Source organism: Syngnathus scovelli, chromosome 5 (genome assembly GCF_024217435.2).
Source record: "Syngnathus scovelli strain Florida chromosome 5, RoL_Ssco_1.2, whole genome shotgun sequence".
In the NCBI taxonomy this organism is placed as follows: domain Eukaryota; kingdom Metazoa; phylum Chordata; class Actinopteri; order Syngnathiformes; family Syngnathidae; genus Syngnathus; species Syngnathus scovelli.
The window spans coordinates 4,892,092-4,916,869 of NC_090851.1; the positions used below are offsets into that span (position 1 = coordinate 4,892,092).

The following is a 24,778-nucleotide window of genomic DNA, read 5'->3' on the forward strand; positions in this document are numbered from 1 at the left end:
ATGGGTGCAGCTTCCTCCCATGTGGAGAGTTAGCCGATGTTAATTGGGCCCTAGCGTGTTGACTTTTAAATTTAATAGCAAGGAGAACATACTGCAATATAAATCGTCACACTTTATGTGCACCTGCACATGGTAAATGTCCTGGGACAGTTTACCTTTCTAAGAATTGAAAGCATCTGTTTTTCACTGGAAGTCTTGTCTTGCAGGTGCATGCATGCATGCATGTGACTCTGTTTGGTGTGGTGGGTGGAGGTCATAACACAATAAAAGTCGATCCTCGCTGTTCCTTTAAAATTTATAGGGGAACCTCCAAAGTCAAACATAGTTGACTTCAAAACAAACTTGAAATATGGAACTCTGTCACACAACTTAATTGTTTTTTTTCTGCTAATTCAGTCAAATTTGATCATCTCCCTCCACAATAATGCAGTGTAGCGTTTGTGAATCATACGGCATGTAAAAGGAGTGCATGTAGTTTGAGCATCAAACATCTGTTGTGGCATCTTTATCCTCACTGAGCTGAAGACATATTGACCAATTTTTGTTCTTTCGCAAAATTTTGATTGAACACCCACACTGGGCCACTTTGGGGGACTGTTCCACATGGCCACATACAAGACTGTTCCTGTGGTCTCCTTCAGCATGAAAGACATGCAGCTTGATGAACAATGTGTGGATGGACAAGGTCAAGATAAAGCGATCCGTTGAATGCGCCCCCTGAGAACACAACTGTGTATATCAGTTTGTGTTTCTAGTGATGGATGAAGTAGAAGATTTTCCAGTCATCCTTTCAGTTCCATCAATCAAAGCCATCAAAGCTGTTGTTAGGCCTCATTGACTAATACATTCAAAATAACTGTTGGATTCATGACACTTGATTTTCTTCTCATTACCTTGTGTATGCTAATGAATAATAATTTATTCTAAATGGGGTAAATTTATAATAGTGTGAGACGAGAAAGACGCTAAAACCTTTGAGAAGTCTAAATTATTGCTGCGGACTTTTTTAAATGATTGATGATAAGAGCCATTGCAAGCGTGTTGCATACGATAATCGTTTATAGTATGTTTTTTTTCCCTCCTATTTAACACTCGCTTTACTCTAAGTACATTATCAGGTGTGATCATCTATCACACAGATTGACAGCGACTATTTAATTCATCTCATTCACTTTTACATCTCCTTTGGGCCCAATCTGTCTCGCGCTCAATGGAACTCAGATGGAAAATTTTAAAGAAAAGCAGCCATGAGCAGGAAGCACAGGGCCAAGAGTATTTCTAAAGACTAGGGGTATATTTTTGATACTTCCCTTTTGGACTTTTTAGCAACTTTTTAGATAAGCTTTTAAAAGTTGAAGTGAGTTGAGACTCTCAGATGACTCACATATCTCTGATCGGAAAGAAGTGTAATAAAAGTTTGGTCTCCAGCAGACAAAAGGGAAACGTTCGGTCAGTGTGACTAACCAAAGCATCATGGGAGCAGGGTGAAACAACAAAACACCACTCGAGTTGTGATGCTTGTGTCCGCTGTGGGACACTTTCGCTATTGTGTATCAAGCCGCCCTTTTTCTTCTCAGGGTTGTTTGTAATTAACGACCCTTTTCTCCCCGCCCACATACAGACAGCGGCGAGAGGTTTGTTTATCTTGAGAGCTGATGTGGCGTCTCTATCGTCTTGCCTTTGACAGACAGCGTTGACTGCTTACTGTTGACCTTTTTAGTGGAGGCAAAGCTGCAAAGGTTAAAGCCTGTAGGTCACAGAAGTGCAGCATCAACGTACAGAGGAAGTCATAAATCATCTGGGGTTTTTTTTGTACAGTATTTTCATTGGTTTCATAGTTTTGCAATATTACACAAATGTTTGATGTAGCAGCCAATATTTGTGTAGAATTGCATTTAAGTCATAATTCAAATGAGAAATTGTGACACCTACTGGCCAATTTAAATTAAAGCATTAAGCGCATGCGCGAGTCTGTTGATTTACAGGTGCGTAAAAGGTTTGGTGAGACACGTCAAGTAGTTTGCTTGATATATGACAATAGTTGCTTTTGATTATTATGTTTATATTTACAAACTTGTGCATGCACCAAACGTGCACGACTCATAATTAGAAATTGCGTAAATGCACGCAATCACGAAACAAGGAACGAAAGTGGCAAGGAGATCAAAGTCATCAAAAAAAGTAAGTCAAGTAAATCTTTTATGTCTGTGAGAGCGCGTTTGCAAATGTTATTTATTTTCAGTTTGGATCTTGTTGGCTTTAAAAGTGTAGAAAGCAAATTTAGGAAAGACAGTATAGTTTGTTTAGGAATCATTTTCCACTTTGAAATAAGAATAAGGATTTCATCAAAAATACATTGATGAGCTTTTGGAGTGGGCACTAGATTGCCAACATGCTCAAAGGAAACTATAAGACACAATCTGAGAAACTAAAGCCACTTCAGGTACTATTGAGAGTAAATGTGTGGCTCTTGGCACCTTTCTATAATTTTTGGACAACTATGAGAATATGACAGCTGGTTTTTATAGTGATATTTGTTTTGTTGGAAATATTTGAATATTGGATTTCCTACACGGTATGAATGATCCGTTGCCATGTCCACCACTTCCTGAGGCTTTCAAATTGTCCATAGATAACAAAGTTCTTGGCAGGTCTTTCCACTCAGCAGCTATCTTGGCAACACATCTGGGCAGGTCTTTTAACATAACACAAGATTATTTTCCTGGAGTTCTGCATTTTTAAAAGTCAAGGGTCATTAAATAAAATAGGCTCTACAGAGTAAAATCTATGTCCACTTTGGTAACGTTATCGCAGCATCAGACATGAAATGGTTTTGTGTGCAAGCGTTCGTCCAGAGTGCCGTGCTGACGCACAGTTCATTAATCTCACTTACATACTTGTCCAGCATTTGCCTACATAATATATTTACATGAAAGTATGAGCTGGATGCAATCATGTGGCTGAGTCTTTTTTTTTTGTGGTTTAACTTCAATTAACGTGTTTATTTGGTTCAGTAACCACCTTACAGACCTCGCCCCTCCAAATCCATCTGAGCAAGAAATGGCCTACAAAAAAAGTCACACATTGGCCAGTTTAATTCAGGCTAACTGAATCAATGTCGAAAAAAATGCTTTGAGTAAACTTCAAAACCCAACAACGCTATCCCACCTGCCAACCCTAACGCAGATGTTCCACTGCTTATGTTTCCATTCAAAATTTCTTAAGAGCAGTTTATCCCTTTTTAAATGCAGTTTGGCACCGTCTGTCAGTCACTTGTGGTTATTGGTTTGGGCCGGGGGTGACATGAATCTGCGAGGCGGGCCTTCTTGACGTGTCACATCAGAATGATTGAGAGATTTACTAGGTTGCGGGTCGCTTGCTCTTTGGAAGCAGGTAAAGAACATGAGTCAGAGATTACATAATGACCACCAAACCATAATCGAGTACGGTAATTCCATGTATGGTATATAATCTCCGCCATGTTTGATTTTCAGGCTGTTCACATCTTATCTCCTTGTTGTTGCTACAACAATGACGTGTGGCTCGTTTCTACGTGTCTTGGCGCACTCCATCCTCGTCCCCCCCCCAAAAAAAATGGACCAACTAACACCCGTTGCTCTGTTTTGTGACCAAAACACAACACAGGCGTTTTTTTGTTTTAGCCAGTCTAAACAGTTTTATCAGTCTGAGGAGATATGAGGCAGGAACTGGAGTATGCCGAGTTTACAGATTTTTTAAAATGATGCAAACGCAATGGAAAATTGAGGTGTATGAGACGTGTGCATAATCATGCGCTATGTCGCTAACGTTCCAGGAGGATTTACTTTTGTAATTGTATGTTTTTGCTGCAGTGTCATTTTACTATATTCCGGAAATTCCACACGCAAGTATAAACTCGGGGTGGCACTCGGTTGAGTGCAGAGCGCACACAGACGTCAAGTTTGGATTTATTTATTGTCTGGAGTGGTTTGACAAGTCACAATCAAAAGTTATGCAATCTGTCCACGGATCATACCCAAGCCACGTCACATTCCAGATGGGAACCATTTACAAGGTTTGGAGTTTAGGCTCTCCATCGATCGTTCATCTTTGCATTACAATAAAAAATCAGAATGTTACAGATCTAAAAGTTATTGCATTTATTTTTAGGTTGTCTGAAACCAATAATCATTTCAAGATGGAGATGATGGCTAAAAGGCAGTCATTTAGTTTTTCAGTCATACCGAAGCTGCAAACGAAATCCACTTGCATGAGCTTTTCCAATGTTGATTTAGATTGATCACAAATCAATTATTTCCATATAAATATAAATCTTATACCACTCAATCATGCATTTTTGTGTGTGTGTTTGGTAGTTTAGTTTTAAGTCATAAAAAAATCCCCATTTGTGTGAACTTGTAGGCATGGCTTTTTTTTTTTTAAATAATTTCCATGTTTGTGATTTTTATCTCCCGTCTAGCCAGTGTTGTTGTTTGCTTTGCAGCGCAGGGTTTTATCTTTCTCCAGTCTTGTTGATAAGACAAAGAAAAGATATGAAATGTTTTGGCCTTGTCTGGGATTTTTCTATGACACACCTTTGTGCCCTTAAAGAGCAGCGTGCAGAATTTTTTTAATTAATTTCAATAATATGCACTTGATCGAAAACAAGTGTACACTTGGTAAATGAGACCCTACTGTGGACACTTGACAGGCTTGTGCATCTCCATTTACACAGGAAGCACTTTGATGATAACGGTTTTTATAGAAAAAAAAACTCCACTTCCTTCCAAATTGAGAAAATGTTCTATCAGTTGAAAATGTGTCATGTATATCTGGCCTCAACTTGTGACTGCATCCTTGAATTTATCTTTTACCACCGGCATACGTGACCACATGGACACACATGCGCTAGACCAGGCGGATGGAGATAAAGACTCAACAAGGTGGCAGTTGAACGGTCCTGCTGTAGCTGTGAGCGGCACCTCGCTCCAGAATGGCGTTTTTGCCGTGGCCATCACTGGAGCTGTGAGTTATTACTTCTTTGGGGTTTCCTGTTGGCACAGACACACAAGTACATACAGTGCATGTAAAGTTATCACTGATTTTTGAGATATAAAAATCAAGATAAGCAGTACGGAAGGTGAATGAATAAATCGAACCTATCTGCCACTATGATGACATTTTTAAAAATCGATTTGCCTCATATCACAAAAAACCTCAAATGTCTTTAAACCAAAATCTTTGCGTTAGTCTTAATGTGTCTATAGTGTGCCATATTTGGATTCTCTTCAGAATGTAAAACCAGACAGTTGTCCAGGTGAGGTGATGGGAACTGGTGTGTCACGCTTTTTATGTCTGTCTGTGTTACTCATACGAGATGTGAACACCCACAGCGCACGCATCCCAACAAGTTGTAAACACACACTAACAGACTGAAAATGCATAATTCTATTTTCTAGTACACGCTGCCACACAAACGCATGTATTTTTTATTTATGTGGTCATATTTAAATTAAGATGGCTTTGATTCTATCCTTAGTTTATAAAACGTACAGGTGTCTTTCTAAACTTGACAAGCACCTCCAGCAGAAACAAAATAACTATGATTATCGAGTGTTTATAGAGTTACCTCAACGCTTGTCTACAACACCTGGGCACATGACTTCATAATGTCCTAAATAGGGGCACGTTGTGCACGTGTCCAAACAAGTAGTCAGACATTTGGCTTCAGTTGATTAACAGTCATTCGTCTAAAGTAAAGTTTAAAAAATAATAATAATTGTGGCACACTGTCATGCTTACGTGTTCATTAATCATTTATCTCAAGATTAAAAACCCAATCCCGTCTGGGACGCAGTTGTACATCTCATAAAGTAAAAAAAAAATATATAAATACTTATACAAATAGCTAGTTTAAAATGAATTTTAACAATCTGTATTTTCTTACTTGCTAATAGTGACAATTCTTGCCCAAGGCTTCCCCTAATTGACAAATGAGACACCCTGAAGACCTCCAAAAAAATAAAATGTCAATTTTTTTTCCCTCCGTGTACATTTCAAGTAGCACAAATTGTTAATCTTTCAGTCTCACACATGTTGGCTTCTTCCGTGAGTTTAAATTAAATAATTCAAACCCTGAATATTAGAACTATAAAGTAGACACGCTAAGCACTAAGTTAGTATGTTGCCACACACAGAAAAGTGAAATTGAAAAACCAAAACCAGTTGTGCTCACAGCAGGTTCCTTCTGTGTGTTCTGTGTGCAACAGCTCCAACAAAGAGTGAGAAATTCCTCCTCTTAATGATTCATAGCCAACCGCAGAAACATTGTCTTGCTCTCTCTCCAACTCCCATTCCCAGCGACTGTGATTCACGTCTGAGAGGCACTGGAAAACCCCGTAAACATCCAGCGTTCCTCTCCATCCAGCGAGTCTAACTCCTCGGTTCCGTCCATAACTTCAAAAGCATCATCCATCGCCGTTATCAACAAAGACCTCCTCCCACACACACACACGGAGTGGTCATAAATGTTCCCTTTCAACAGTACGTTTGTTCCTTATCTGTCACGCAAAACTTCTTTCATGAACTATCTGGTCATCTGTAAGGAACAAGAACCTTCTCTACCATTCATGTTGAGTCATGACATGTAAGGAAATAGACTTTCATTGTTGTAGTATGGCGAGCCTTTGTGTTTAAGTAAGTTCAATGTGTGTGAGGAAAACTGGACTTCGACCGTTTCTACAAACCACACTGGTTTCTAGAACTGGGTCAGGTTCTTCTGCTCTGCAGGGGTCCATCCATTTGGGCTTCCCATATTTAACCTTCCTTTGCTAACCTTCAGCAACCGCTTTGGGATAGCTTTTGCTTATACAAATGTGAAAAGTGGTTCCTGACAAAGGAAGTGAGGGGGAAGAAGGCTGGGCGAGCCAAAGAGTGGGCCTCACTCAACGAACGCCTAGCGAGCACTCTCCAACCCCAAAACCACAAAGAAAGATCTCCTAGGAGAAAGCCAGAGAATCACGGTGGAAGGCTTTTTCCTTCAATTATGCTGGATGAAGGCGATATTTAATGAACAGAGGCCTTGCGTCATTGTGGTGGCCAGTAATGGCTTCGGTTGTCTTGGAGGAGAACCAAACACTAGAGTTTGTTTACACCGAATAGCGTGACTCGCTAACTATGCTAGCTTGCCGCAATCACAGTCTATGACGACATTCGAGATTGACTTAGTGGGTTCTTCAATTATTTTTCTTCACTTTTTAATAAACCTACTCACTCACATGCTACAACATATAGCCAACTTATTTTCAGGGTTGAAGAGAAATTAGCATGTGAAAATATTAGCCAAGTCTAAATTATTACCACATTTGTAATTTGACCCCTGTAAATAAAATTTATTTTTTATAATATTAAATTGATACAATCTTGTGCAAAGAGCTTTTTAGAGAATATTTTATGAGTTTGGCTGGAATTGACCTCTTGGGTAAAAACTTTGAACCACAGGAATGTTGTTTGTCAAGGGTGGCTAACAGGGCAAACAACAGCAGTAATTCAGTTTGATGAACCGGCGAGGTGTCAGAAGTCCTTTTAACGTTGTCAGTGAAAAGACGCAGTGGCGTGTAACTAAGGCTAACAAGAATGAGCGGAATCTTCTTCTTTGTCACTCGTGTAACCGCTAAAAGGTTCATTCGAACATACCTCACGCTTGTCTGCTTTGTTGGTGTGTTACTCTTAACGTGAACCCCGTGACATAACACTTTGGGATTATTTGAGAGTACTGTTTTATGTAAACCGAGTATCCTGTAACGCCATTACGACGTCGTTCCGCTCGCTTAATTTCAAATGCTGTCAAAGGTCGTTAATGACCGGCGTCACTCGTCACTAACACGCTGCTTTCACAATGAGAAGGGAGTGAAAAGAAAGAAACACTCCCGAGAGTTGAAGTTGGGAAGCGCTGTCTTACTTTACTGAATATTGTAGAGTGCCGAAGAAGTGTTTTTTGTTCTCCGTAAAGTACAATTTACACTTATTTTACTTTTGGGTGTTTTTGATTGAACCATTCTTTGACTGCACGGTTGACTCTTGCGTAATAGTAGCATTTTACTGATCATGTCAAGTATACACAACAGTTCAGTCGCCTCTAAAAACACAACAGCGCTGATTTTTAAAGACTACAAAATCCCATTTAAAGTTCGTCTCGGCCACTTTAAGACTTTCGTTGCGCCGTGCATTAGCTGACTTTTACTGTGTTTACTTTCCAGCTGGAAAAAGAGTCTTAGTCTGATTGGCCAACTATTCAGATCAAAGTGTGTGCTGGAACATAAGATGACATGGGACAAAAAACAGGTGACAGCAAAATGGTTAACTGCCTTTCGGTTTCTCTTATGTGATCTAAATGTTTGCGTAAAGAATCTCGTTCATTTCTCGTGTACTGTAAGCAAGCAGACACACCAGATGACTTCATGCTTATATACAAAAAATGTTCAGTATTACTTAAGTGATTTAGTACTTTAGTTGTCATGCTGCAACCACTTTGTTAGAATAAACCTCTGAATTCGTTGTTGCGATGACTCCTTATGGGGCAGTTGACCGCGGAGATCAGAGTCATCTTTAGGAATACCACAGGAGAACATCACCAGCTTTAACCAAGCCCAGATGACATGATAGTTCTAAAGAAACCACATTGCCTGACTTAGGAGAAACCTCGGCATTGGCAGTCGATAGAACAATCTCAATGTTAGATGAGAAATACTTATTTGACATTTTTAGGGCTTTTCTGGGACTGAAGAGTGACTTTCCATTGACTCGAAATGGTGGTTATGGTATTAATTTTCTCACTTGCATTCTGAATGTAAAGTAAAATTACACATACTGATAATGTTCAGGGTCAGCTCTTGATATGGGTCGTGATATCAATTTATAGTTGGGAGCATGAGTTTGGTAAAAATGGATCTAGATTCCATGGCAGTATATCATCAGCCCATGAAAAAAAAAAAAAACAAAAAAAAAAACAGTTAGCTGATCAAGTAAGGTAAAATTTTTCCCTTTGGCAACATTTATTTGAGTAGGACATTAAGAAAATGTGCTTGGAAAGAGCGAGGAGTGCAAAAATCTGACAAGCTTGAGCTTCCTCCGAAGCAGAAAGCAACTCAGCACCAATGACAGAAGTTTTTTTTTCTCTGGAGAGCACAGCTGCTTTGACAAACTCTTAAGAGCAATTTGTATTGGGAGTCAAATTTTGCTGCACAAATAATGGAAATATTCACATGTGCCAACACAGATTAATTCATCTGAGACAAACACATGTCCAATCTTTAACAGTTACAAGCTCTTTACATCCGTCCGTTTCAAATGTGATGTATGACCCAACTTCATCAACAGTGTTTCCGTTTGGAAACGCTCTGAAGAACATTACCCTTGAGGATTTGGCAACGAAGAAGTGTCTGATTAGATCAGATGCGAGAAGACTTGCTCTTTGAAAGCACCAGAGAAGACACTCGTACTCCTCCCGAGACACAAAACACATCTCGGACTTTTCCACGGCCACGCCACACATCTGGAGCCGGTCAATCCGCCACCGGCTCCTAATGGAACATGTGAATGTGTTCTGAGAAGCGGCTTAAACAGCTGCTATTAGCTCACTTACATGGCTTTGGCAGGAGAACACCAACGTGCCAACACTTCACGCATTCTGAATTCATCGTGTAAATTGACGTAAATGGGGCTACTTCAGAGACGAGGCAGCAGAACTTGGTCACATGCAAAAATAAAAAAAGCTGACCGTAACTTCACTGGAGGAGAGTACTAAAGTGTTTTTTTGTGGGGGGTATGTGAAGAATGAAAGCAAACTCTCAGCATTAGAGCAAAAGGTCAAAGCTTAACAGATACCTCGCTTCCTGGGAATATTACTTCTGTAGCCCGAGGCAGAAAGCTCAGCTCAATTTATGCAAATAGACATGCTTGTATGTGGGCCAAAGGTAAGAAACAAAAAAAAAAAAACAGCCTTGGCAGTTTCCTGTTAGAACATGAAGGGTCAACCTTGGTGAACACAAACCTTTTCATATGGGAAAATCGCATGTTCCAATTAGGGAGAAGTAGTATCAATAAGCAACTCCAATGAATACACAAGCATGGACTGGATAAAATCAGGATGTTATTTTCTTAATTAGACTTTCATATCCTGTTGAGATGGCGCTTGGAGTAAGGAGCATATGGTTGAATTTTTATTTTTTACTACATTGCACTGAAACATTTGAAACTTAGTTGCCGAGACAGGGAATACTTTTTTTCCAAACATCTGTATGTTCCTTTACTTTTCAAAATGGCAACCCGATTTGAGCATAGAGAGGACCATTTGGGGAAAGTATCTACTTCACCTCCCATACCGGGAAAGTATGGGTGAGGAAAAATCTGACCCTATCCTAAAATATTATTTGTACTTTTCACTCAAGATAAATGAGATGCAAGCTTCATATTTGCTTTCATCGTCTTTGCGGTCGCAGCTCCTGAAGCCTCTTTTTGTGTGTTCTCTGTTGATGTTGGCCCTGTTATCCAGCTATCAGCAACAAAAAGAAAATGTTGGCCTACCAGAAGAAGAATACTTGGCTGGTTCGAATAAAGTGAAACAAAAACTATTCTCAAGGTTGTCGACCTGAATGCTGTACCACCATTTGAGCATTGTTTGTTTACAAGATACGGTATTTGTGTAATTGATCGTGTAGTCGTGATTAAATTCACTTCACTGACTGCTAATAAATGATTAATCGTTCATGCATGAGAATTTTGCTGTCCAGCTTCTTGTTAGAGAACTGCAAGTTGCTACTGCAAAAAAATACTGAAACACTAAAATATTTTTTTTTATGTTGAAAAAAAAATTAAATTTGATTTTTTTAGTGAAAATCTTTTTAGTGAATTTTTTTCAATTTCTTTTGGTTTACTTGTTTGACATTTAATATGTGACAAGAAACGAATCGTAAAAATAAATCAGTTTACGGGTTTTTGCATGACGAAAGCACTGTCAAAAAAAAAACAAAACACAATCCTAGTGAGGAACACTTCAGCGAAACACTTCATTTGTCAAACACTTCCCGCTCGATTCCCTCCGCACTCCTTGAACGCCTCTCAGCCGATAAGCATCGACAAGACGTACATACCCAACCAGCTGCGAAAGCCGTCTTCAACCGTCTGATTTATCACCGCGCCTCACGCTCCTCAACCTTCTTAACGTGAATGTCTTTCCAAGGCCATTAAACACATTGTTCCCAAAGATGCACCATCTCTCTTTTCACACAATTTCATGCTCTCCTGTCCAAAAGGCGGCAGCAGATGTGCAAGAGCAGATGTTTCGTGTCTCAAGTCCACGAGGGGAGTCAAAGGCGAGAGACGGGATTTACAGAGTGAGGACAGTCGGGAGAGAGGAAGGAAAAAAGATGAGATAAAAGTGTGATGAACGACAGAATCTTAATCTCTGGCCTCTAAACATCTTTGAGGAGGGAGTTAGTCCTCTTTAGGAAATGCTTTAGCAGACATCAAGGCAAATACTTGAGATGAAAAGCCATTTAATGACTTGAATATACACAAATAAAACAAATTGAACTCTTCAGAGTAAAAAAATCCTAAAAGTATCTTGAGGCTCAGGGAACTTTTTCTAAAGTGGCCCCTGATCTTTCTTACCTCTACCAAAGTAATTGTGGTTTTGGTCATTTGTACGACTCTGATTTATTATGGGCAAGATTGCGCAATCACTAATTAAATGGTTTTCCCAATACTTTGTGGTTAAACCAATAAATATATGATTAATTTTGGCAGAAAAGTGTAGTGTTTTTTTTTTAGACACCTTAGCAACAATGTTTTTTTTTTTTTTTTTAAATGCTACTATGCTAACTAGGGATGTCTTGTAGATAATAAACAGCATTCAACTGTTGTGTCTTGATGGAGGTCCACTGAGCTCTTCTGTGTGCAGCTGTCTCCTTTTTTCCCTCCGTTTTCTTCTCCTTGTCCAACAACTTTTCCCCCAATGTCCCACCAAATTGCTTCTGGCAAGGCCTCCATTTAGAGAGGGGAAAGGTCCTGGATGACATGTCCCAGTGGGATAGTCAGGGGGACATCAGGAAGCTTGTGAAAGCCACTGCCAACGGCTCGTTTCAGTCTCTCCATCACATGTAGAAATTCCTCTGCCACCGTCTGCTCGCCTTCACATTGGCTACAGTGTTAGCAAACAATACAACAGCCGAGGGCCTTCAGAGGTTATGCCCATTAGGTGGCCTATCGGGACACATTTGGCAGCAATTCACAGCTCGGTCACTCATATAATTGAGCTTCTGTAAACAGGGGAATCTTAAAGATGAAATAGGCCTTCTTGTAGAATGGGATCCAAAAACAACATGGAGGTCAAATTGTCAACCTTGCAATGTACGTAGCAGGATTGCAAAAGAATACAACAATGGAGGCAAACGTACACTGATACGTTGTAGACACACCTGCAAAACGTAAAAAAAAATAAAATTACTTAAAACTATCACTGTGTGGGTGTGGCTGATGTGAGCTGTGGCCAACAGCAGCAGCTTCCTAAGAGCTTGTACTGGGAGTTTAGACCATACTGAAACAAGTGGTTGAAAAAAAATGTATTCTGATGAAGTCGATCAATGAATGACGGAATTTGTAACTTTGTACCAACATTGCTTATTTTTGGGTCCTTCACTCTGTGGTTTCCAGCAACTTATGTCAGACCAGGCAAAGCGTTTGTGGGAAATGACGTGTAATCTCATCAGTGTCGGTATGTTTTGTTAACCCCGGCAAGCCTCTGGGCAGCAACTTGCTTGATTGGAGGCGTCTCGACATCTGAGTTCCGACGACATCTTCGCTCGCAGCTGCATTTTACCGCTGAAAAAAAAAAAAAGAACAACTGTGAGATTTATTGGTTAGGACAGATAAGTCCAAGTAATGTGAACTCTCTGGCAGTTGTGGATCGCAGTAAATTACAACGCGTATGATCAGAGCTGAAAGATACCATTAGGGAAATAATTTTATTCATGTAACAAAAGGTGTAGATTTTAGAAAAAAATATCAACATTAAGTTCCTCTTATGTTGCATGGCACAAAATAGAGCCTAATGTCTTTTCTTCTTCATAAATAAACAAAAACTGATAACTATCATACTGGTACAAATTATTTTTCTTCTATTTAGTTCTTGATGGTTTCATGCAAAGCAACTATTTTCTAGAGAAGTGCGAAACAAATAGATTTTCAACATAAATAAGTTTTCTGGGAACTTTGTTGGAGATTTCTCTGGAGGGTCTGAGGTTATTTCTGATCTCCCAAAAAAAAAAAAAAAGGCTGATGAAGTGAATGCCGGAAAATTGAGAAGTCAAGTACGCCTATGTTGGAATGTGTGTGTTGCATGTCTCAACATGTAAAAATGTTCCGCTAATATCATCACTGTCAGTTCAATTACTCACTGTGTGTGTTGATGTGCAAATTAAAATTACCTTTCGAATGTATACAGTACAGCGAAGGTAAAAGAACAGCTGGTTTGTATCTGCATGTGCATTTATTTAATGCTGCACAGATAAACTGGACCCAGCTGCTGGAGTGTGTGTACGCATGAATGTTCCTGATCTGATATTGCATTGATTGCAAGAACCATGGAAATACCATTTGTGATATAAAATTGCAGTGGCGCACAAATATGTGAAACTGAAAAGAACAAAATTCCTTAATTGTTAACAGAGGCACAGCATTGCCCTATTTTCATACCTAATGCAAATTTAGCTTTGTGGTGTGGCAAAAAAACTTAAATGGGGCATTATAATGCAAAATAAATCAAACATTCTTATACTCGGTAGTTAATCACCTTTTTGTATTTATAGGTTGTCCCTATAATAGACTTGAGAAGAAGAGCAGCCGCAATCATTTACGCTGCAGAGACAAACAGATCCGATGGCAGACAAGCAAATGCGCTAACACGGCTCAGATGTACGCCACATGCTAGTCTGCTTGACCCTGCTATGTTTTAATGCCTCCAGGAAATGCGTGTGTGTGTGTGGGGGGGGGGGGGTGCTTTTGCGTATGTGCATGTGTGTGTGTGTGTAAGGATGTCCATTTAACAGTTACGCAGAGGAAATCTGCTTGTCAGCAACTTGACTGTCTTCTCGGCGTATATATCCAAGATGGCCCTCCAAGGCTAGATTTTCTAGGAATGATGTTTTTTTTTTTCTTTTAATGATTACTTTTGCTCACATAAAGCCTGGTCATTCTTTTATGATACAGCTGAAAATCCAAATTGTTTTAAATCTTGCCAACTGCTGGTGTGGTGTGCTATTTACAGTAGCGGTGTGAGTTTCTTTTCCAGGTCAGTGTAAACGAGGATTGTTTTGGCAATGTTGTCGTTTGTACAGAATTTTTTTTTTAAAACGCAACAAAAACTCTTTTCTAGGTCGTCATGGAAACACAGACAAGAATGTTGAAAATTCTTAAATGAAATTGAGAGCCAGTGAATGTTAGGTTAGTGTACAATTTAAAATGCACAGTATTAAAATTATCATTTTTTGAGCGGAGGTTAAAATTTTAAAAAGGTAAAACTAAAGGGCTTCCAATAATAAGGAATGGAAAAGAAAAAAAAATTGCCGTTTGGCTCACGCTTTCCTTGTGGCCTTATCCTCACTCGCACCTTATCGTTGGCTTGACTTTGCAAATCATTTTGGGATGCTGAGCGGAGATCTGGCATTCATTTACATTCTTACTGCCTTTTTTTTTTCTTTAGGAACAGAGATGGAATTTCAAGTGGCCACAAAGAAAAAAAAAAAGGCACCGTAGGGTGAGGCGGGGGTTTGGATTGGACGTTCCCACAGGGACTACTATGGCCGCCTTGTGGTTAAAATATCTTTTGTGTGTCCATCTCCTCTGATTACCCTCAGGACTCCAGTGAGTTCCATACGGGCATGTGTTGTCTCTATGTGCATATTTGTAAAAATACGCAAGTCTGATTCGACCATTGTTGAAAATTCTTTTGTAACCTTTTTGGTTGTTCCAATCATCACTGACTGGAAAAACATTCACATGATCCTTAACATTTGCTATGACGAATGAATGTACATGTTTTGTGACTCCCGGGCGTGATGATGTCATGCGTCATTACGCCACATTGTATAACAAAGGCAAAATTGTGCTGACACTGTACTTTTTAAGTCACGCATAGTTGCAGTTTATTTTTTTCTTTGTACTAATGTTATCCTGAAATATCTTTTTTAAAGGCAAACCTGCACAGGTTTACATTCATGTTCATTCATATACAATATATTTTCTCAAAATATTTTTATTTGATTTATTCAGGCTTCAAAACGTAACACATAACATCTATTCAAATACAATTTAGCGGATTAATTTATAAATATGGGATCATTTTTGCACACCATCATATTTACCAGTACAAAAAAAAAAAAATTACAAGAATGTATGTTGTAAATGCCCAAAAAAATTCTTAACCAAGATTATCCTGGAATGTGCACCCCCCTCCCTCAAAAAAAATATCTTCAATATAATGTTACAGGCTAACCTCCACTTTGATTCCCTTATAATCCACAAAATTCACATTCAGTACGTTCCCATGGAAAGTTCCCCATCATAAATATCTTCAGTATTTTGCAATGCCAGTGAACACCATTCAGTTGCACATCATTTAGTTTAAAAACAAAAACAACATTGCGAGCCAAAACTTTGTTTTTCCATTGTTTCCAGTCAAATTGGGCACTTAATTTCAGGCGAAAAAAAAATTACGAAATCACTCAAAAAAACAACAAGTGGGGGAACTCCAGCATTGAGCAGCTCAGTTATAATTTTGAAATATTTCTTAATAGTCTGGCATTGTGTGTTGATTGTGGCATGTTAGGAATTCATCATTCCAAGGCTGAAAGAATCTGGTGTCGGTATCACACTCTCCAACCATTTCGTGTGAAATCTGGATCTAGTTAGGCCCCTTGTCCGTCAGTGGTAGATGAACACATCCAGACTTCATGCATACACACACACACATACACACCCCATCAAGCCACCCATGATTGAAACTCAGCCAAGCCAAGAGACCACATCACCAATAGCGTGTTGGCTGACCTGAACCACAGTCTCCAGCAGCGAATGGAAACCTCAGCGAGCCGATCAAATGTCTTCTGTCTGGACTTTGTGAAATAACACACAAAAGCCAGATGTGGGGCGCACCCACATACAGGGCAACGGGTGCTTTTTTGTTTTTTTTTATATGAAAGGTGTGATTGGCTGTTATCAGCCTAATTGCAGCAATCAGGGGTCATTTCCTGTGAGAAAAGAATCTTAATTGAGATGAGATGATGAGTCATTGCTTCTTTATCGCCGCAGGGCCCCGAAAGATAGCCTCAATCTCTTTCCCACATCCTCCCACAGCTTTCTGTTTCAGGTCCATTCAAAGCCACCAGCCGTGCAAAAGAAGAAGCCATCGGAAGGAAAAATTCCCATATTTAATTTTGAGTATTTGAATTGATTTTTTTAATCACCATTCATATGTTAAGAATTAGGAGAATATTTTACATTCACAGTACAAACATAAATTATCAGATTACGTTTATTGGCTTTATCCATAACATGTCGGAAAATGGGCAAAATGTTTTATCATAGTTTTTCCAAAGGCAGAGGTTTTCTTTCCATTCAACATAGGATAATAAATCTAATTTCATGGAGGACTATGGAAATCTGACCATATTTAGTGTTGAAAGGGTGAATTTTTAGGATTTTGACAATTTTAACGCAAGCAAGGATAATTGCTCAAAAATTAAAGATAGTTATCAATTAATTTGCTGATCGGTTAGTTGTCGATTAATTGTTGTGCTGTTATAAATTTTGTAGTTATACCAAATTATTTGTTATTTATCCTCCATTATCTTTCCCTTATTTACCACGATATGAATTGAGAGATTGGACGGTGAGGCCCAGTTGAGTTGCAGATCCATTTTTGTTGGCTCGCCAGTCAAGAACGCAGAAATTTCGCTGACTAAGGCATTCTTTAAGTTTATTTTATTTTAATCAGTTCATGTGTGCTGTTTTCTTGACCTTTAATTGATATGCAATATATCGCATGCACCATTTCATTTTGACTTCTGGAGATGAACCACATTGCCAACCTGAACAGAAATTCTGGTGTTTTGCAAAACATTCATTTAATATCCATTTTCATCACTCCATCCATTTTCTATACTGTTTATCCAAATCGGGGTTACGGCTAATCTGGAGCGGACGAAAGGCAGCCTCGGCACCTGAACTGGCTGCCGGTCAATTGGAACAACCTTTCGTATTTACACCATCACTCAGTGGAACCACATAGGGCCAATTTTCAAACGTGTGTATTTTCAGACTGATTCATCATTCAGCCACGGAGTAATCCAATAGTGGAAAGTTCACACTGTGGAAATGTGACGAAAATGTGTGTGACAGCAGAGAGGAAAAATGGACCAAAAGACGAAGCCGGTGCAAGTGCAAACGGTAAGGAATGTTTTCTTATCATCACAGACGTTAGTGTGGGCTGACGCGTCTTATCGGGCGCTTTGGACAGACAATTGAGTGGCGATAGATTACACGGGGGTGGGTGGGAAGAGTGTGATAAACTGGGAGAGATTGTTTTAGTTATGAGCACTGGCGGAGCTAGAAAAAAAAAATTTCCCCATGGGGGGCCCCATGGGGCGGGGGTCAAAAATATTTCTAGCTGTCTGCAAAAGTATTTATATTTTCTAATAAAGCTGGTGAAGATTCAATATATGTACTGTATGTTCCTTGTGGGGGGGGGGGTGAAAATTCCAGAAAAAAATCAATCCACTTAATTCACACTATAGAAAATGGATGGCGTGTTAGTGCCATAACAGCTACAAAAAGTGTCCAATTTATTCTTCTGTTTATACTTCCTGTCGGCGTAATGGCCCTATGTCCAATTTCTTTTGGAATATTAAAAATATTTTGGCTTCTTCGGGCATGTCTGACAAATACCAGACAAAGACTGCAACATATCCCGCCTTTCCTCAGTAGGTGGTCTTCATATACCTTCTCCTGGATTCCGTTCCTTACCGTACACTCGGATGAATATCGTGGAAAAGCTTGCATGCATAAGCTAGTATAACATAAGTGCCTTGGTGGAATCACTTACTGTGATGTAGAGTGAAAATATACACTCTTAGCTCCATAAACGGTTCGTGTTGCTAGTCCGTCAAGGTCAACATTATTTCCACACCCAGTATTGGCTTGTTCGGTCGGTGGTGTGACTAAGTGAACGTGCGTGTGGTCAAAAATTAGAACTCTAGTGTTATTAAAAAGTAATGGGAAACGACATATATGAGGTTTAATGAAGAGGGAGGGACAAAAAAAGTTGACTACTGCAAAAATAATTCATTTTTGGAACTGCTGCTGTGATAACACTCACGTTGAGCAATACTGCCCCTGGTGGTGATGCACTGACAACTCTTAAATGTGGCAAACTTTTTTCGTCAGGAAAAAAAGAAAAGCTCATTCGTCTCAGCAAGAACACCTCACTTAGCAAAACTAATGCGATGAAAGAGGGTAACATGTCCTTCCTGTCCAGTTCCCGTCTGTCGGACTACTTCTACTGGTGCGTCAGATGGCCTTCTATGTATTTGAGGCTTTGATATGAGACCTCTGCATGCCCCAACAGGATATTACTCTCTAATGACCTCCTGACAGGCATCATGCACCATATCGTGCAGACAGCAATGAGTGTTGGGAGACATTTAACATTACAAAAACATCAACTGGACCTGGAGGAAGTTCTGCCCAGAAACCTCAAATCCTTCACTGCCCTTTGATGCGCAAGCCTGCCAATACAGGTCGTAAAATGTAGAGCTCCACCAACGTTATGGGAGAAAACTTTGCACAAAATGTCTTCCAAAAGTATCAAGAGTAGTTATGAAATTTTTTTTTGTTCTCTCTGTCATAGATCTTAAGTTTATATTTGTAGGGGCTAGCTGTCCCAATACTTTTGCATACTCTCAACTAACTCCAATGCAGAAGCCTGCTGGCTTTTCCATTAGTTTTATTTCAACCAAAGTCATTGAAGTCTTTCCAATATGTGTCACGAGACTTTTTCATTACTCGTCTGGCTGCCGAATCCCTTTTCTGCCTGTTGATTGGTTGGACTCAAATATGAGACCCGCTCATCGACACTATCAAACGCTTGAAAGGGCGACACTTGACCCCGTCAGATGGACCACACGTGAGAGTAAAATTAGATGCAATGACAAACGATAAAGGAAAGGCTATCGCTATTGTTTACAGTTTGAGAGATAATCCTTAAATGCAGGTAGTGGTTTATTGGCAGGAATCGTCTGTTTGATGAGTCTCAAGGAGGAGCAGCCGGATAAAGGGCAGGATTTCCAACTGTCAAAACACAGAGGGTGGGAATGGAGATCATCTTTTCTACAAGTGCTTGATTTCACGTGTGTGCATGTTCTCAGAATGCGTGCATAATGTACCACAAAAGTTTCTTTGAAACTAATAAAAGCTTCCTTTGGTTTTGTCTTCGTAAACATTCCGACAGGCCCTGCAGGGGACAAATCCACAAGCGAGTACGGTGAAGCGTGTTAGGGCATGATGAAATCCTGCCGAGAGTCTGGGAAAAAGGGTCGCTCTCAAGACCATGGGGGTCCCGGTCATGTGTATGGAGGACTTTTTTTATCACTGATAATCATGGCAGGGGTTAATTTAACTTGGATAGTGCACATTTGCTCTTTGTCCATGTTTGCATGGAAGTGCTTCCAAGCAATTCTCTTGACGACAAAAAATGCCGACAAAGGTTTACGACAAAGAAAAGAACATACAGTTGTGCACCAAGGGTTCGAATCTTGGCTCGAGTCTGCGCTTGCATTAACTGAAGACTATAAATCAGGGGTGTCAAACTCTGGCCCGCGGGCCAAATTGTCAATGTTAATGCTAGTTTGTTAGCATGTGCCCTCTGATTGACCAACAAACCAGTGTGTGGCAACTTAACGAGAACTTTGACACACAAATTGAGCTGCTGCGTTGAAGAAATGTTGTCCATCAATAGTTTTTCTCTCTCTGTCTCTGTCTCTCTGTCTCTGTCTGTCTCTGTCTGTTCTGTCTGTTCTGTCTGTTCTGTCTGTCTCTGTCCTGTCTGTCTCTGTCCTGTCTGTCTCTGTCCTGTCTGTCTGTCTGTCTGTCTGTCTGTCTGTCTGTCTGTCTGTCTGTCTGTCTGTCTGTCTGTCTGTCTGTCTGTCTCTCTCACTCTCTCACTCTCTCACTCTCTCACTCTTGCTCGCTGTCTCGCTCTCTCTCTGTCTGTCTGTCTGTCTGTCTGTCTGTCTGTCTGTCTCTGTCTCTCTCTCGCTTTCTCTTTCTCTCTCTCTCTCTCTCTTTCTCTCTCGTGAGAGAGAGGGCGGGAGAGAGAGAGAATTTGGGCTAGACCAGCCCCTTCAGCTGTTGCATGTTTGAATTGAGGTCTCACTTGCAGCCACACAGCAAACTTGTCGGTTCGACTCCCTCGAAGGGTTCTCATGTTTGGATTCTATACCTCTGAAAAGCATCTGAAAGTTTTCAAGGTAATTTTTCTTTAAGGTTACTTTTCTTATTTAGAGCTTGGTAAATATTTATATCACTTAATTTATTCATACTTATAGACAGCTCACTATAGAAATAGTATTACAGTAATGCCGTTAAAAAAAACAATTAATGGAATTTCTTCATATTGCAGTAAAATGTATACAGGACTTAATTTACAGTTTTTAATACAATACAATACATATTTAAATAAAATAATGCAACAGATAAAAAACATGTGACTTGCTGTTTATAGATGAAAGAGGAGATTCAAAGTCTCCTTTCACCAAATTATAAAAGATAACATGACATGAAGGCAAAAAACCTCACAAAGAAACCTGTGGAATGCAAGTCTAATTACCACAGATTGACTTTAATTTCATCACTTATAATCATTTAAGGTCAAATGTGAGATGAATTCATGATAATAGTTTGCGTATGTGCTTCAGCACTGATGGGTCAAACACACCTCATCGCTACACTAAAAGTTGGATTCCGTTGCAGCTGCATTCCTTCAAATCGGGTGCACATGTCGGAAACGATGTAGCTGACATGTTCTTTAAGTGACACTGAGACTAGAGACTATTTAGTTGAAGTCAACGTTTTGACAGTAATTGGATTTCCCAAACTTACCTGAGGCTCATTTTAGTTTCGAACACACCAGACAAAAATGTCTTAAAAATTGTAATTGTTCAGACTGTCACTATAAGTCAGTTGTGAAGGTAAATTAACACATTATTTGTAATAAATAAATCATTTCTATTGGTTAAAATATTATTGTTTTATTTATTTTACATTATGCTTCACTGTATGCCAGGGCAAGATTGTTAAATAATGTTTTGCATAATTCTTTTGTTTCGCAACATATTTGGAGAATTTTTGTAACAATATTTCAACGTTTCTCACATAATCAATTTTTGAAAATATATTTTTTCCCTTGCAGTGACCTGGACAAAACAGAGCTCAATAGCCCCATCTTGTGGTAATCCTGAAAACGTCTTGGACTTGGAGGAAAAAAAAGATATGAACATCATTTCATCCCCTTGTGTGTTGAAGAACCTTTTTCCATAATGCTAGCCAAAATCCTGTCAACTAAAATGACTTTATAGCTGCTCAGCTTAAGCAAAAGCGCCAGAAACTATGGAGGCCTCGAGTCCCGCCCACGCTGGGACTTCCCCAACCGTGTCTGCCTTGCACCCATCCTCCACTCCCATCTCCACTTATGGCTATCTTCAGTTCTTCTGGCATTACCAGGACAAGTCTGTCATTCTGGAACATTACAACTACACAGGCAAGCTGAAGGGCGACCGTTACCGTGACGGCCTCCAACCCGAGGGCATCGCCTTCCTGGTGGTGTGTCTGCTCATCGTGCTGGAGAACGCTGTGGTTCTTCTGGCTATCTGGAGGAACAAGAAGTTCCATTTACCCATGTATTACCTCCTGGGTAACCTGACTCTGTCGGACCTCTTGGCCGGGATTACCTACATGGCCAACATCATCATGTCCGGGCCAAAGACTTTGCAGCTGACGCCTCTGCTGTGGTTCCTCAGGGAGGGAGGAGTGTTCATCACGCTGGCCGCTTCTGTCATCAGTCTGCTGGCCATCGCGATTGAACGTCATGTAACCATGGTGACCATGAGGCCGTACCACGGGGCGAAGCGGGGGAGGATGTTGGCGCTGATTTGTGCGAGTTGGGCCTTAGCGACCTTTTTGGGCGTCCTGCCCATCCTGGGATGGAACTGCATCCACAGACTGGACCAATGCTCCACCGTGCTTCCTCTTTACTCCAAGAGCTACATCCTTTTCTGCGTGTCAGTCTTTAGTGCGATTCTCCTCGCCATCGTGGTGCTGTACGCCCGAGTTTTCCGCATCGTCCGCACCAACACGCAACGTCAGCGGTTAGGCTTGTCGAGCAGCATGAGAAATGGCCTGGCCAGGAAGTCACAAAAGTACATCGCCCTCCTCAAGACGGTCACCATCGTGTTGGGGGTCTTCATCGCTTGCTGGCTTCCGCTCTTCCTCCTCCTCCTCCTGGATTTCTTCTGCCCAATAGGCAGTTGTCGACTCCTCTACAAGGCCGACTACTTTCTGGGGGTGGCGATGGTCAACTCGCTCCTCAACCCCATCATCTACACCCTAACCAGTAAGGACATGAGGAGAGCCATTTTGAGGCTGCTCTGTCGCCCGTGTCTCATGACCAGGGACGGCCAGGTGAAGAAGATTGGCATGCCCTTCCTGGAGTGCAGCTTCAGTAAGACCGAGGTCCCCTCCCAGAAGCTGGAGCCGGGGATGGAGACAACAATCTCCTCCGGGAACGTTGTCACCAATCCATCTCCTATCAAGACACTCTATCCGAAACTCTTCAAGCCTTAAAGACTTGCCGGCTCGGCTCGCACTTAACAGAAGACGTGTAGCACGCCTTTTGGAGGACATGCATGGAACCTACTCGGCTCTCCCACTGTACTGATGCTTGAGGTACTATGTTGATACCATGATGACCTTGGTCTCCTCTTGAAGAAAAGTGGTTCTCCTCACTATGAATCCACAAGCTGAGAAGAAGTTTGGACTGTGTAGTGAAAAATGATGAGGATAGGCTCGAACCAACAAAAAAAATTGAAGCGTCCAACAAACAAAGCTAATGAATATAAAAATATTACAGATGAAGATGACTCATCGCTGGTTGACTTGTTGACAACCATGACATGTATTTAGACGCTGAGAAAACAAGGCCACTCAAATGTGAACAAGGCAACTCTTGTCAACTAATTTGCACTGAGATATCATTAAAATGGAAAAATTGGCTTGCACTCCTGTGGTTCTGTGGTTCTGTGGTTTGAATGCAAGCCTGGGAGAACTCTTTGATAAAACCGATGTAATTATTACATTCAGACTTTCTTTTGTGGGGGCTCCCTTCAAACGCTTGGTGTGGTTTTTCATTAAATTAGCACAGATGGACACAATGATGTATTTCGGTAAACACATGGATTTCGCTGGATCGAAGGCCCGAGGTGTGACGTATAGTTTACGTAATAGACGATATCGTTGACTGTGGTAGGAAAATGAACAACACATCAAACCACAGAAAAGTTTCAAGTTTCATGTACGTGAGAACTGCAGAGAGATTTCTTTGAAATGACATCAAATGTGATGTCCGGTGGAAAGTATGTTGGTTTTGGTTTTAAACTGTCTGCGACAAATGTTTTTTGTACTGTCATTCATCTTGTGAAAGTTTTTCTTTGAAAACATTTGGTAACTTGTATAGTAAATTATATACGTTTTGTACTGGTGCCTGTTATTGGTTTTTTTTTTTAAATAAATGACTGACAATGTTTCTGGAGTTGAGTTTATTTTGACTCTATCTTAAATTGTGCATGATGCCTTTTTGGAGAATCACAAGAAGCACGACAGGAAAAGAGCCCCCTCGCCCACATCTGGTAAGGGCATTGACCTATATTTTGTGTATATTATACATACACCATTTACACATATGGTTCCTTTTTCCTCTTCATCTACCAAAGTCAAGGTTAACAGCCCTTCGCCATACTGAAACAAATGGAACGCATGTGTTTTATCTCACAGATGGACCAGTTATGGCCCACAGGCTGTATGTTTGAGACCCATGCGATACAATCTACATTATCCATACAGTAGGTATAAATGTGAATGTGACAAATGATCTGCTCCAGCACACTCACAATCCTCATGAGGGCAACTGCTGTCGAAAATTGATGGATAAAGTCTGCGGTCTGCTTTAAAGTTCATTTTTTGTATCTTTTTGTGATCGAACCACCCTCCAAAAGACAGACTTTAATAAATGAGGCCACAAGGTATTTTTTATTTTTATTTTTTTTATTTGTACACGTTGTTCCAGATGCTGGAGGTGTCTACTGATGAGAGCCATCATTTAACAAACCCCATACTTCTCTTCTTCATGAATTCATGCAACAAACTGATAGAGGTCATATTTCCCAAGGACTTAGAAGCTCTCTGGAGAAATTATTAAGCAATATAAGCAAATATATCTCAGAACAGCCTTAGAATAATAATTGTTTGAAATATGTCTGCAAGGACCCGTTTAGGGAACTGAGGTCAATTGAGTGGAACCAAAGACAGACTTGGACAGTCAACCGAATGAACTCAAGACTTGACAAGTTTGCTTTTCTTCAGTTCAAATTACGTTTTGGAAGTTATGTGTTTAATCATTAGTGAGTCCTGTCAAAGA

General features: G+C 40.2%; 1 protein-coding gene across 3 annotated transcripts; it reads left to right on the forward strand.

Annotated features, from left to right (window-relative positions):
* The first annotated feature begins 1,973 nt into the window (after window positions 1-1,973).
* On the forward strand, window positions 1,974-23,887 carry s1pr5b (sphingosine-1-phosphate receptor 5b). Of its 3 annotated transcripts, XM_049721106.2 has the most exons (4): window positions 1,974-2,181; window positions 14,738-14,898; window positions 17,353-17,481; window positions 21,500-23,887. In XM_049721106.2, the coding sequence occupies exon 4, from the start codon at window positions 21,697-21,699 to the stop codon at window positions 22,927-22,929; it is 1,233 nt and encodes a 410-aa protein (XP_049577063.1). In that variant the 5' UTR covers window positions 1,974-2,181; window positions 14,738-14,898; window positions 17,353-17,481; window positions 21,500-21,696; the 3' UTR covers window positions 22,930-23,887. The 3 variants fall into 3 exon arrangements, with proteins under 3 accessions (XP_049577063.1, XP_049577064.1, XP_049577061.1); XM_049721107.2 differs by lacking the exon at window positions 14,738-14,898; XM_049721104.2 differs by lacking the exons at window positions 1,974-2,181; window positions 14,738-14,898; window positions 17,353-17,481 and adding an exon at window positions 20,366-20,558.
* Window positions 23,888-24,778: the final 891 nt, after the last annotated feature.